Here is a 15,170-nt window from a genome sequence, read left to right on the forward strand (position 1 = left end):
CTCTCTCTCTCTCTCTCTCTCTCTCTCTCTCTCTCTCTCTCTCTCTCTTCTCTCTCTCTCTCTCTCTCTCTCTCTCTCTCTCTCTCTCTCTCTCTCTCTCTCTCTCTCTCTCTCTCTCTCTCTCTCTCTCTCTCTCTCTCTCTCTCTCTCTCTCTCTCTCTCTCTCTCTCAACACATCAGGGCAGCCTTTAGGAGAGCGCCGGAGCGCACACTGGGTTCAACGTCATAAAGGGACCAGATAATTTGATTGGACAAAAGGCACTCCATGAGTGCTGATCAGATTCCAGACCAAATTTACGAACGCACCCTGAGCCACGTGTCCCAACAACAGCTCGTCCCGTCTCGTCACTTCCCTGTTTCAGCCCTCAAATGAACCTGCTGCCATAGCAACCCCAAACGTTTGTTACATTGTAAAACTTTTCGGCTGCACTACATTCTTGAAAAGATGGTCAGTGTATTATATACACAGGTGTTTCAATGTAATAGCTGTCTTCTACCAGATTAATAACATTGTGTCTAACGATACAAACAGAGGAAAGCCTGTGCTAGGATTGTGATTGGATCGTGGTTCGAATGCGCGTCCACGTGAGCACGTGGCACGTGAGGTTTTGCGTGAACATTTTGTTCCCGACACGTCTGGCCAGCTTGAAGCATTCAATTTGCTGAAACTTTGGAGACCCTGCATCACAGACTGAGTCACAGTTAAACTTTAGAATGATGAACACGTGTGATATGCATTTTAAGTCAACATACTACAACATGACAACCTTATAATAATATTAAAGGAATATTAATCCTTCCTTCTTCTAGCATTGTGACTGCCAATGGCCCCTGGTCCTAGCATAGATGTGTTTTTCTTATGATTACTGATGTATAGATGATTCACTTTTCAACCATGCATTGTTCAGAGACTGAAAATATGAGATACTTCATATTCCATCCGTTATAGCCTACGTAATACTAAATCATACTAGATCCTATAATATTCCTGATATAGCTGGAAAATAGTGGCCGCTGTTAAATGCCTTACACAACCACGCGTTAACCGACTGACTAATGGAAATAAACTTCGTATCGTCATCGTTATGCAATATCGTATCGTCATGTTCATGTAACGTGTGTTGGCTGTACAGTGTTTGGGAACCTACTCTGAAGTTAACATGCTTTTTTTGTTATTCAATGTTTTATTTTGGGGGAAATGTAGTGAGTACTGACAGTAGCTTACTACAGAGCTAAATGGCAAAACAAGTCGTTAACAACTGAAGAAAATAAAGGAAACTTCTTCACAAACCGTATGCAGCAGACGTCCCTCTTGCCTGGATGAGTCAGGTGGTGCTGCATCACAGTACCATCTAGTGGCAGGAGAGTAGACATGCAGTCAATGGATGTCAAAAGGAATAGGTGACTGCATAGGTTCTCTGGTTCATCTCAATGGGATGTACTGTTGTCCTCTCATTCATCTGCACATGTTTATGCATCTGGCCCATGATCTGAAAGCAAGGACCAGGTAGAGACAGCATATGGGTACATCTATATAGAATGTGTCCACTCTAAAATCAAGGCAGACACAGTAGGGCTGATGGATCTCATGGGGCCCAGTCTCATGGGGATTTGAAAATGTGAAAAAAATGTACAAATAAAAGGGAGAAAAAGGTTCACCCAGAACCAAAAAGGGCTATTCGGCGGTTGTCGTTGTTGTCGTCCCCCCCCCCCCCCCCCCCCCCCCCCCCGCAGGGACAAGCCAAGTAATCCTTTCCTTGAGTTATGAAGTTATGCTTCTAACATGGGCATTCTTTCTGTATGAGACCACTGTGTACTCATTGTTCATTGTTGCTGACTGTTGTTGTTGTTGTTGTTGTTGTTGTTGTTGTTGTTGTTGAGCAAGGAACAAGATACCAAAGCATTTCACTATGTCAAATATGGCTGTATGCGATGTACGTGACAAATAAAATGTGATTTGATTATATTCTTTGATTTGAATTCATTGTTGTTGCACGTTACATTTGTGTAATGATCTACATGGATTCTACATGTTAATTGTGGTTGCCATGGACGAGGTGAGAATCGGGTAGCTATATTAAAGTAAGGTGTGGTATTTATGAACAGAGCAAGCATAGATGAACAGCTGTGAGGGCAGTAGTGTGGTTATACTGGGGTTGGTTCAGACAGGACTCACCACCTGAGTAGACAAACAAAGAGGACAATAAAGCTCAAGGTCCCTAAGCCTCAGTGCTGCCACCATCTGGTGAGTTACTCTCATAGCAACACCAATACGCTACTGAACAAGGGGGGTCCATGTGACAGTGTTGCTGTTCAGAGAGAAACAACATGAGTCGTGATTCAGGTGCTGGAAACCAATGTTTTATTTTATACTTTTTTTGTGACTACAGAAATGCTGAAACATTTGAACACTGAAAAAAGCTGGATGACATCACTTGCTTGTCTTTTTTTGTTGTTGCTTAGCACACACAATAGATGATATTGCACAGCACTGAGAGAGCAGTAGCAGAGCCGGGGAGATAGAACCCAAAATGATAGATCAAATCCATGAGGCATTATGGAAATAGAACCTGAGGATAACACCTAATGCATCACCCTCTGTAGCGCGCACACACACACACACACACACACACACACACACACACACACACACGCTCACACTCACACTCACACTCACATTCACACACACACACACACACTCACACTCACTCACACTCACACTCACACTCTCACACACACTCACACTCACTCTCTCTCTCACACACACACACACACACACACACACACACACACACACACACACACACACACACACACACACAGTGAGAGTGAAAGAACAGCCCTACAGAAAAGAGAGTGACAAAAATAATAGCAATGAACAATAACTGCTTGATACATAACCCAGTTTCAAATGCTAATGCAGAAACAACTACTGTATCCTAGTTTAAAACATGTCAGCAAGTATGTTTTTTTGTTTACTTTATCAAAACCCTCCAAGCCTCTTTATAGGAATAATTGCTGGAAGAGTTTCCCCCGGGTGAGAAACTAAGTCCCGTCTTAGAGATCCAGATGATTGTCTTTGGCGCTGCAGACAGCATTGTTATGAGACCTGTAGCCAAGTTACGCATCATAGGGGAAGTCCTAGTTCACACAAAACAGCCAATCAGGACGTAGGAAAATAATCAATACAACAACACACTCTCTCATCACACAACAGTTACAACATGTACACAATAACATACAATATCAAAACCTGCCCAAACTAGCAGCAGTTTGATTGTAAATAGTTGTCTACTCATGACTCCCATTAACATTTATGAGAGAAACGTAACAAATACATTTCCAGTTATCAGTTTATATTATCAGCCAAAATAATCCCTGATGTTTTGAAGGGAGCCAGGATAACTACAATGTGTGCCTTTTCTACCTTTACTGATCTATGGTGTAAAAAGAATGCCATATATATAGAGAGATATGTAACCAAATGGATGTTGTATGAAATCTAATTTAATCTAATTCCGATTTTTTTGTTGATTCCATTTAATCAGAACAGTTTTCTTGAGCCCCCCCCCACCCCCCCCCCACCAAATAACCCTGCTATAAACAAATATAAATAAAACCAGACACACACAGACACAGACGCGCATGCACACGCACACGCACACGCACGCACAAACACACACACACACACACACACACACACACACACACACACACACACACACACAGAAACCAAAGAAGAGAAGTGCTGTCCAGGCTATGCGCTCCCATACACACTCACACTGATTCGTAAGGTCCTTTTGCAAATTTATTAGACTTTGCTCATTGTCATTACACGAGTTTGTACCAAAAGAACAGATACCAGATGGAACTAGGCGGCAGTGCCATGGGAATAAAAACAGACCCAGCTACATGACACAGCCCCCGGCAGACCGGCTGCCCAGCCTAGACTCCACCCCACTCTGTGCATTGAGACAGCAAAGTGAGTGGGACTTGCAGCCCTCGTTTCAAACGCTTCCGATTGTACATTAAAGAGGAGATTCCCCACATGGGTGAGTAAAGCTTGTCTACATAGTCCTAGTACGCCTTCTACTTTCTAATACCCGTGCGAATGGCAAATCAAAACTCAACAAGTCTACCTCACAAATGCCAGTGCTTTTCAACATTATACATATTTTAAACCTTTTTTCTTTTTGGTTTGTTTTAAAAATCTTTGGATGTGCAGTAATACCAATAAAATAACTTTTTTTTTTTTTTAAGTCAAAAGAATAGAAAACACACACTGCTTTTTGCCATCTGTCTCACAAAGTAACTTTGTTTTTCTTTGTTGGCAAATCAACTGTCTGGGATTTCTGGCAGTGTTCAGAACACATGTTGAAGTGCCGGCTAAGATTTTACGTGAAGAAGAATACAAACCACTCCTTCCTTATATCTAAGCATGGGAAATAAGGCTGTAACACAAAACTGACTGTCTGTTTTTTTGTTTTTTTTCCAAAAAACCTACTATATACAAATCTAGATTTTCTACAAATGCATAAATTAAAGCAGTGGTTAAGCAATACAATTTTTTTTAAAGTTAAATCAAAACAACAACACAGAAGTAGAGAAAAGGGAAAATATAAACACATTATCACAGCAGTTGTTTTTACCCTGTAAAAAACAAAAGTCTACCTTCATTATGATATTAGCATAACCCAAATGTCTGATAAAAAATACACTTCTCCCCCCGTCCTGCAAGTTTCAAACCACAACCATGAAACTTGACCTACACTGAAACAGAGCACTTCCGACAAAACTTCAAAATAAATAATCGTAAAGCTTTTTGAAGTTAAAAATAAGAAGTACTTGACTAGTTCAGTTCTGCCTTACTCACATAGACTCTATACAGAACCCAAAAGGAGTTATACTATGAGGTATTCAGTGACATTGGTAAAGACATGCACGGCCAGAGTGCTGGGCCTTCCTTCAGAGGACGGAGAGAGGAGGGGATGAGGGGAGATGGGAGGGGGCAGGCGGGGTTGGGGGGGGGGGGCGAGCGGGAGTAAAGAAGAGCTTTGGTTTATCAGCAAAGAAGTGGAAAACAGAAATTCCTTTGGTATGTTGTCATTGCATGGTTGCGCTAGCAAAAGCACCACGGTGAAACAGAGAGAGAGAATTATTCCAGTTGCGGCCTTTCTACAGGCTGAGGTAATCACAGAGTTCAAAGGTGAGAGGTCAACAGCGGTTTAACACTTTGGTTCAAGCAAGGCACTCATCCTGGGAGTTTTAGAAAGATTGCAACATGTCTGCCTGCACCTTCAGAAACATGTCTGCCTACAGCCATACCAATAAGTCTGCCTGCATCAACAGGGTTACCGAAGGCTACAGTTATATCAACACATCTGTCTGTAGCTTCATCAATATATCTGCCTATAGCTACTGTATGTCAATATGAAGAGTTTAGTTGCAAAAAGCTATATCCACTATTTTCAAAAATTATTCTACAAAATGATTACTGTCATGACATAAAAACCCTTTCTGATACATTTGAAAGGACATGTAGCGATGTCTTAAGCTGCTTGTTTACAGAATAATCATATTCTTGAAGTTGTAATCGGTTCATCTTGATTTTTTTGATTTGTAATGATAAATGTCCAAAAATGTTTGCTAATCCATATGCAGTATAGCGTTTTGGAATGAAACATCTTCATAATGTCTCCCTATAGAGTCATGATCAGAGCAGGGATAAAGAGATAATGCGTAGCGGGGACAGTGGGCTGGAGTGCACAGGTCAAGAGAGGAGAGGAGAGGAGAGGAGAGAAGAGGAGAGGAGGGGTGGAGGTGGGGGTGGGGGTATACCATCTATCCACACCACTCGTGGAGGCCGTGCATTGAGAACATCTTTGGTAATCTTTGGTATCATCAACGTGATGGAAATCACAAATGGAAAATTGAGTGAGGTAGCATCTTTGGTTCACACTATAAAATATCAGTAGGTTGTTTTGTTTTTTTAACACATTTGACTTTGTTTTCTTTTTTGGTTGTTTCTTTTAGACATGTAGAAGCAGCAGTCTCTTGACTAGTTTGCTTCATTTTGTGTCATTCTCATCCATGTAGAGGAGCCAACCCCGCCTACAGGCAGTAGAGGGCAGTATAGGCCTGATGAGATGTTAGGCTCCTGTGCCCCCTGGAACCTGGACCAGGCCTGGTGTAGTGCTTTCTTCCTTGTGCTGAACTGAACAACATCTATCTCTCCACCCCCCACTGAGGAGAGACAGTAGGAACAGAGTAGATGCATGTTTAGGTGAATAGCTAATACTGCTGCATACTCGCATTGGAATGATTCGATTCGATCACCTGATATCATAGTCCCCTTACTATAGTCTTTGACTGGAGGATATAATCAAATACTTATAAAGCATACATACACAGAGACCATGGCTAGTAACTCAGACCATGGCTGATAAATGGCTGTTACAGAGTGGGGGCTACACTGAGTAGTCCTGTCACCCTGATTGGGACTGTCTGTCATCACACATGGATAACTAGTTGTCAAATTAGATAAGCAATATTCAGAAATCACCTATAATATCCTGTGAACTAAACAGAGAAGCCAAGAGACAGTCATGCGCAGATCTGGACAGATAAAGTTATTCATTTGACTTATTTCAGGCCAATCTAAAACTTGCTACAGTCCAGATGTATGTATGTAAGAATCCATGCATGCGATGAGTGCCACCTTTGATTGTTGAGTGTTTGAATGGAAAATGTATGTTCAGAGGTTGACTGCAGAGAAATGCTGCTACAGGAGGATTTATCTTTGGTTAGTAGCTGCTGGCATTTCAAAGCATCTGATAAAACGATATCTTACAAAGTAATCCCTGAAAACATTGAACAACACCACTGCATTTCTAGGCAAAGTAAGTAGAGTGGACATAATTCAGAATGTAGACTTCTCCCAGTCAGAACCAGTGTATGAATCTACATACATTCTCAAAGGTGTTTGCTAAGAGCACGTAAGATATGAATAATAAGGGACAAATATAGACAATTTTTAGCTGTGGCAGGCATCTATAAGGCAACCTTCTCCCTCTCTAGTAGGATCCTACTCCATCTGGGGAGCATCTCACATCATACAGTATTGCCATTTTTTGTGATTGTAGTTTTAAGGTTTACATCATAGAAAGGCGATATTGGTCTGGTTATTTGTCTGACTTGCTGTGTTTGTGGTCTGCTTTCTACTGGTTTAACAGTCACTCTCTGGTGGTACGTATAGGGGAAGCTGAAAAAATACTTTAGACTATCAACTTCAAAATATATTACATCTTCTCTTTGGTTATATCACTTCAAGGGATGTTTTAAAGGTGTGTTATTATCTAACTGCATATAGGTGGCCCTGGAGTGTAGAAAGATTTGGTTTTCATGTTCACTTTTTCAGCATGTAGGAAGAAAGCACTACAAAGTAGGTTGGGGTTGAGTTTTGGTTGGCTTGGAGTTAGCAGCCTCTGCTGTGGTCATTCCCTGCCTGTCTAGTCCTGACAGACAGAAACTCCCACCAATCCACTAATTTCGATAGGATTCCTCCTCATAGCTGATTGGCTAGTCCCGCCGAGGCTTCGCCCTCTGGTCATTTCCCCCGAGGGCATCCCCAGGAGACACACTGCTGATAGGCTGATTGAACCTCCATTTAGAGACCCTCCATCAAACCAACCAATCAGATCAAAGATAAGGACGGTGGGCGGGAGGTTGGGATTGGGGGTGTAAAGCTGTGAGACCAGTGATATGGGGGTAACTCAGAATACCAGACTTAAATGTGTTGCAGAACAATGTTTTTTTTAAAGCAGGTCAAAGAAGTCTTTGGTTGTTTTTCTTATCTTTGGATACTATAAATAGCAGTATAGTATAGGTTTTAAGGGCAAAATGTTGTTTCAAGGTCTTTAGTTAGTTCTCTTTGATTCTTGTTTTTAAAGCTTTTCCACCGAGGTTAAGTCAGTCAGTCCGTCTGTCTTCAGGCTTTGGTGCAGGCAGAGGGGTCAGAGTTGGCTGAGTGAACAGAGCCGTCATCCAGCCACTTGTCATGGCTCCGGCGGCGTGCGTTCATGAAGAAGTTGCTGACGGTGGTCAGCTCCAGGCCCAGCTGCTGGGAGATGGTGATCTGCAGCTCTTTAGACGGACGCTTGTTCTCCTTGAAGATGGCGTGGAGCGTCCGCCTCTGCACGTCCGTGAACACCAGCCGAGGTTTCTTGGAGCCGCTGCTGCTGCCGCGGTCACCCTTCCCATAGTCCTGCTCCTTACGCTTACATGCTGAGAGAGAGAGAGAGAGAGAGAGAGAGAGAGAGAGAGAGAGAGAGAGAGAGAGAGAGAGAGAGAGAATGTTATATTATGAGGGATCCTTGAGCTTTCTCCACTTGTACAGAGTAACCCTGTTACTACATCTCATTATACCTGGAGAGTCTCCTATAGATGACCTGTAGACCTGTACACGCCCAGGCTGTCAAGACATACAACTTTACCTTTTAGATAACCAACTATCCTTGACTCCCCAACTGTATCAATTGATCCTTCAATTAAACAGAGAAATTATATTATGGTTAGCTATTCAAGTAAGCCCTGGCCACACACATAATAAAACAATTCAATAGATAGTACTTGGTTTCATACAAAAGGAGTAGGCTTTCATAGTTGTGGATAAAAACCATGCTTTCAAAACATGTAAAATATGGTTTCTGTCTTTCTGGTCAGGCATAATTTCTTTTCATAGAGTTCTAACTGTGGCTAAAATCATTCCTCAAACCTCTCTGTTTGAGAACATCATAGAAAATGTGTTTCAAGATGATATCAAGACGAAATGACACATTTCTGGTTGGATGAGAAAAGTACTTATCGATTTGAACATAAAGGAAACGCTCCACCCGCAGAGAGCCGTCAGTCAACCCGCTCAAGACCGTCTGAAGAGATTGTCATTCAGACATGTCGCCATAGGCAGACTCACAGTGGATTGTTGTGCAACAGTATGAGATTGCTGGCAATCACAGTCAACATTGAAACAACAGGCATAGAGTCACAACAGATGAGCGAGTCTGTCATAGGACAGAGAGGGGAACTATAGCTGCTGTCCGTGGTGCTGAATGACTGCGTAATATTTAAAATGTTTCTAGTTAGGCCTATACATCGTTGCCTGTAGCACATACTGTGTATACAGTTTAGCTATGAATCCAAATGACAACGAACGAGCTATCACTCACTTCATTGTGTATTTATTTCACAACACGGCCCCATCCTCAATTCTCCCGTGAGAAGCCCTGAATATCGAGCTGAAACCGCGGGAGGGCAGCGGTGTGCTGTGACGCTGCTCTGCTGAGGACAGACTGAAGCAGGACAAAAGTAGGCAGCCAGACAGGCAATGATAAACGAATGATGAATCGACCTCTGATATACGAAATACACTTAATGTAATCTCCCGATTAAGTGTAGAAAGATTTAGCGATTTTGCGTTTCATGACAGCATGTTTGACGTGTGCTTCTGCATAGTTTCATGAATAAATCAGACGAGAAATTAATCATTAGCCTATTTATTCAATTCATTTCCTCACGATTTCATAAATGAATATAACCATGAGCAAAGTTAGCCTAACACGCTGTTTTAGTAGCCTATCCATAACGTTATTTGCGGCATTCAGAGTGTTGGTAGTTGGAGAGAGGCCCAGCACGAATGTCTCCAGTGCAGGTAAACATTAACAGACCGCGTGGGCCCGTTGCAGGCCTATCTGCTGTTATAAATCAGCGGCATGAAGGCCACGGCGACAGCAGGAGCCACCGCACAGCCAGCTAGGGAGGTTTCCCAGGATCAGGTGAAATAACAACGGCGTCGTTATCAGGCTGATCACGGCTATGCTCCCTGCTAATCATTACAAACTCACACAGATAACTCCACACTGGTCTAGCCTAGCAATGGCGTGACTAGGCTACAGTCACTCATTTCACAACCTACCCCCAAACAGAGAGAAAGACAACAGACAAGTGTGTGTGTGTGTGTGTGTGTGTGTGTGTGTGTGTGTGTGTGTGTGTGTGTAATTAATTTTAATTTTGCCATTTAGCAGACGCCTTTATCCAAAGCGACTTACAATTACGAATTACAGGGACATTCCCCCTGGAGTAACTGAGGGCTAAGTGCCTTACTCAAGGGCACACTAGTAGTGGTGTGGTTTCAGGTGGGATTTGAACTCACAACCTTCCGATCACAAGTCCAACTCACTATCCACTAGACCACCACTACCCCTTGTAGTGTGTGTGTGTGTGTGTGTGTGTGTGTGTGTGTGTGTGTGTGTGTGTGTGTGCGTGCGTGCGTGTGTGCGTGCGTGTGTGTGTGCGTGCGCGTGCGTCCGTGTGTGCGTGGGTGCGTGTGTGTTTGAAATGTACAACACCCAAAACCGATGGCGGTTTCAGTCATCTTGCCACAATCGAGAATCCATTAGAAAACCCCAATGTAGCCCTAATGTCTTATAAATAAATGTAATTCAGTTTATATGCGCAAAAGTTATTTGACAGCCATTATGAGTGATTCAAACGAAAACATGTCTAACGAAATTCGTTAGTAGGCTACAGGCTATATGCAAGCCCAGTTCAGAGGTTGACAGGTGCAATATTTTAAACTGTGCAAATGCAATACATTTGCTGCAGTCAACTAAATGGCTCAATATAAAAATATACTTGTAAAAAAGTTGATAGCTTGATTATTTTGCTTAATTTATGTTGAATGTTCATTGCCTGTACGATCTGAGTAGCTAGGTTACACAGAGTTGCGATAAAAGAACACGCAAAAACAGAACACAAAGGCCTGAGTGTGGTTTTTGAAACCGCATGATTAATAAAAAATACTGAATAGGCGACCTGCAACATGGAGAAATCGAGTAGGACACATTTCAATAATCAATATCAATCTCATATTTGAGCTCTTAGTAGGCCGATCACATAATCCACTTCAACCAAGAAGAGATCGATAAAATCTCAGGCTTCCGTCTCTTTTCAATAGTCATTTTAGTTGTTCTTCTTGGAACCTGAAGACAATGGCAAATTAATGGCAAATTGTATGATAATTATAATCCTAAAACGGAGTGCACAAGTGGTTTTTAAAACAAAAGCCTATTTTTCTGTGTTGAAAAATCTTATATACAGAACATTAACGGTGTATAATTTCATATAGCATGCACAAGTCGAATAAGGACCTAATTGGATAAGTGTGCATGAATTGATGAGAGGGAAGAAATGTACGTTAGCACTGCAAAAACAGTTTCGCGACATAAGTCTATCAAAAATACTATTTTACTAAATGGATAGTAGCAAAGGTTTCAGCACCTGACGAGATAGGGTTGAGGTTGTGATTAAATGCTCGTTGCATTCATCTTTCATTATGTCCTGAATGGTCTGCGTTTCCCCTCTTGAAATAATTCTTAAAAGACACATTCTAATTGCTCAATTGAAACAAATATGACCAATAGGCCTTCCCTGAGATTAAATGCATCAATAAGGGGCGACCAAGATGCACTTTATGTCTCTTTGTAGTTTAATGTCTCATAAACAATACTACATGTTAAAATCGTATGTCAATTTTATAATGTTGCAGTAAGGACAAGCACGCACACACACACACACACACACACACTCTCTCTCTATCTATCTCACTCTCTCACACACACACACACACACACACACACACACACACACACACACACACACACACACACACACACACACACACACACACACACCGAGTTACAGATGCACTACACAAACAGATGGGAAATTGGATAAAACAACTGCCAATAATCAATTGAGATTAAGCACACTTTCCACGATGTATCCTGACACTTTTCAAAAGCCAAAAAGCCACGAGCTCTTCATTGATTAGAAAAAAGAAAAACAACTATTCCTTTATACGCTCGCGGGTGCACGGCTCCCTGTTTGTGCACTCGAGCGGATTAGCGCCCCTCATTCGCGCGCGGATTGACTCGGGTTCTCCAGGGACAAATTAATAGAGACCTATCAGTTAATTAGCCAATCTCAGGCCAAGACCGCGTGGCTGCTCCAAACAAGACAAAAGGCGACTATCCCCTAAACACACACACAATTAGTGTGTCAGCGCAGCCACCACCATAGCTGTCATTGCAATTCTCACAAAATATTTGATGTGGGTCTATTAAGCCAAACGCACCGGAAGGGCAATAACATATATTATATTCAATAGGCTATATGAATATCTTTAATTGTGAAAAGCTTCCAGTCATCTTCAACAGCACAACCCTCTGCCATCATCATTAGAACATGGTATACATGGTGTATTCATGGCCTGTTGACTTGACACATAGACATAGATTTAAATAATTAACATTTGGAGAACACACACACACACACACACACACACACACACACACACACACACCAGATTCTCTTTACAGCCGAGACCCCAAAAAGCTGATCCCATGCATTCACACTAAAATAAACACATTCCTAATGATTTCTGGGCGAGGAATCAGTTTACGCACACAGGCCCGCGTTCAATATTTTGAGGTGAAATGACATGGGCCCTTTACAAAATTCAAGAGAGAGAGAGAGAGAGAGAGAGAGAGAGAGAGGAGAGGGGGGGGGGCAGTTTTGGAGAAGTGGGATTTAATTCTATTTTTAAATCTGAGCTTTCTGTCACACCATATCCACCCCACTACACACAATACATGAACACAAGAACAAGTAAGTGTAAGAAAGATGGAGTAAAGGGGAACTGGCATTACCGAGGCTTCGCTCACCTGCGAGCCTGAGCGAGCTCATACGTTGGAACTCAGGCTCCTGCAGCCACTTCCACATCCGGCGGAAGGTCTCGCGGCCAGACTTGAGTTTCGACCAGGGCTTGGGGTTCCTCAGGAGGTCGGAGAGCGTGCCCTGGGAGCGACACAGCACACGCTGGGCAAAGATGGCCTGGGGGATGCTGTAGCGCTTAAGCTCCGTGGTGATCCTCTGCGCCACCTCTTTGGTATTCACCTCCTCCATCTGTCCTCCCGAGCTACTCCCGTTGCCCCTCTCGTGCCCGGGCCCCGAGGCTTGGTTCTGGTCCCGGTTGTTACACAGCACCTGCCCGTGCCCCTGCGCACTGAGGTGGGCGTGGGGATGGTGGTGGAGGCCGTTGATCTGGACCATGCCCGCCGAGGAGCTCATGTGCTGTTCGGCGTGTCTGCCCAGCATGGCTGGGTGATGAGCCTCGAACCCGCTGGGTGTGAGCATCTTCTCCCCGGGCATGGCGGCGCCGGGGTGGGCGTAGGGCGGCAGGCCGGCCTGTGTGGTATGTATTCCGGCCAGACCCGATCCAGACAGCGGGGAGAGGCTCTGGCCCATACAGGGGTCCTTGTGGTGGTAGGAGGGATACAGACTGTTCATGGGCGCCAGCCCCCTGTCATCCCGCATCAGCGTGAAGCTGCCGCTGACGTTCCCCGGGATCCGCTGGTGAGGATGAGGGTGAGGATGGTGATGATGGTGGTGGTGATGATGGTGGTGGGGGAACTTGTCTGAGACGGTGGAGATTGGGGGTAAGGGCTGCAAAGGGGTGAGGGTGGTGTAGGTGCTGCTCGAGCTCATGCCCGGGGGGGCTTCGCACATGCTGATGGCAGGGTGCAAGTGGCCATGGTGGCCGGGGTGATAGTCTCCGCCGTCCAGCAGTGTCGCCATGCCCATGGCGCGATGGGCCAGGCCCCGGTGGCCTGGACGGGTATGTGGACTGTGGCCACTCAGTAGCTCTCCTGGGCCGGTCGCACACTCATGGCTCATTCCGTGCAGGTCGCCAATATTCTCCATCGACAGCTGGGCGTTCATTATCCGGGCAGTGCTGTGGACAAATCATCTATCTGTCTTGGCGCCCGATGGAAGTCCAGAGAAGTCCACAAGTTAAAAAAAAAAAGATAGAAAAAATAGTTGAATTCCCTTTTTGTTGCGTTTTTTGGTTGGTATAGCCTATATGTTTAGATTTTTTTCTTTTTTTCTTTTTTTCTCTGTCGATATTTTCTTCTGATGCAGTTTTGATGCTTTTCAGTTTTGCCTGTTTTGTTTTTCTTGGTATTTTGTTTTATTTTATGCTTTTCTTTCGATGTTAATTCAAGCCCCCCCGCCGCCTAAAAGCAGTCCTCGCTCTCCAGTCGGGTCCCGCGCCATCTCTAGTCGTGGCTCGCGCTGCTCGGTTTCTCCAGACCACTGTTCCCACTGCTGCGGCTCCCACTACATACACATGCGCAATAGCAACACCGTATCCCCTCCCACTGCACGCACACGCACACACACACACACGCACACACACACACACACGCACGCACGCACGCACGCACACACACACACACACACACACACACACACACACACACACGCACACACACACACACACACACGCACACACGTGCCACTCCTCGGGTCTGACGTCAGCTATTAAGGAAGTTAATAGGAGGTATTACTGCTGGTTGTATTACCCATATCCCACCCCCTCCCCTCCTCCCAAAACAAACGAACACATAGAAGTACAATGAAAAACATATGGTGTAACATTAAAATACTGCAGCGTAAATTAAAGAATAGAAGAGCATATTAATAGGAAAACAGGCCTAATTGGGCTCTGAGATAAATTAATTTCATGAGCATTTTAATTATCAGGCCTCTTAAGGCATGCAGTACAAATAGAATACATTTCCGGATTCATTCCTGGTTGATCAACAAAACAAATTCTGTAAATTCAAACCTGATCGCCAGACGTGAAAATATCTGCAGCAGATGTGTCTATTGTTCATCCATTAGGCTTAACGAACCAAGCCCACCAGGGTGTATGTGCGCGCCAGCTCTAGTCGGCACGCTAGATGTGACTAAGCACACGTGTGTGTGTGTGTGTGTGTGTGTGTGTGTGTGTGTGTGTGTGTGTGTGTGTGTGTGTGTGTGTGTGTGTGTGTGTGTGTGTGTGTGTGTGTGTTAGAGAGAGAGAGAGAGAGATGTCTATTCAACATTTACAGAGCTTGGCTGAGCTCCCAAACATTCTGAATAGGCTAATAGGACATGAATAGCAACAGTTACATTTGACTCAACTCTTTTGTAAAATGAGAGAATATCAATATTTATTTTTGCTTGCTAATCTGTTACAAAGATCTGAAACAATTGATTGAGTGACGTAT

At 43.7% G+C, this 15,170-nt stretch overlaps 1 protein-coding gene across 1 annotated transcript; it reads right to left on the reverse strand.

Annotated features, from left to right (window-relative positions):
• Positions 1-7,987: 7,987 nt before the first annotated feature.
• onecut1 (one cut homeobox 1) lies at positions 7,988-13,836 on the reverse strand (the record flags this gene model as incomplete). The annotated part of the gene is made up of 2 exons (XM_080539105.1): positions 7,988-8,283; positions 12,780-13,836. The coding sequence occupies 2 exons, from the start codon at positions 13,834-13,836 to the stop codon at positions 7,988-7,990; spliced, it is 1,353 nt and encodes a 450-aa protein (XP_080395231.1).
• Positions 13,837-15,170: the final 1,334 nt, after the last annotated feature.

The sequence above is a fragment of the Nansenia antarctica genome, assembly GCF_963989245.1.
Source record: "Nansenia antarctica genome assembly, chromosome: 9".
Lineage (NCBI taxonomy): Eukaryota > Metazoa > Chordata > Actinopteri > Argentiniformes > Microstomatidae > Nansenia > Nansenia antarctica.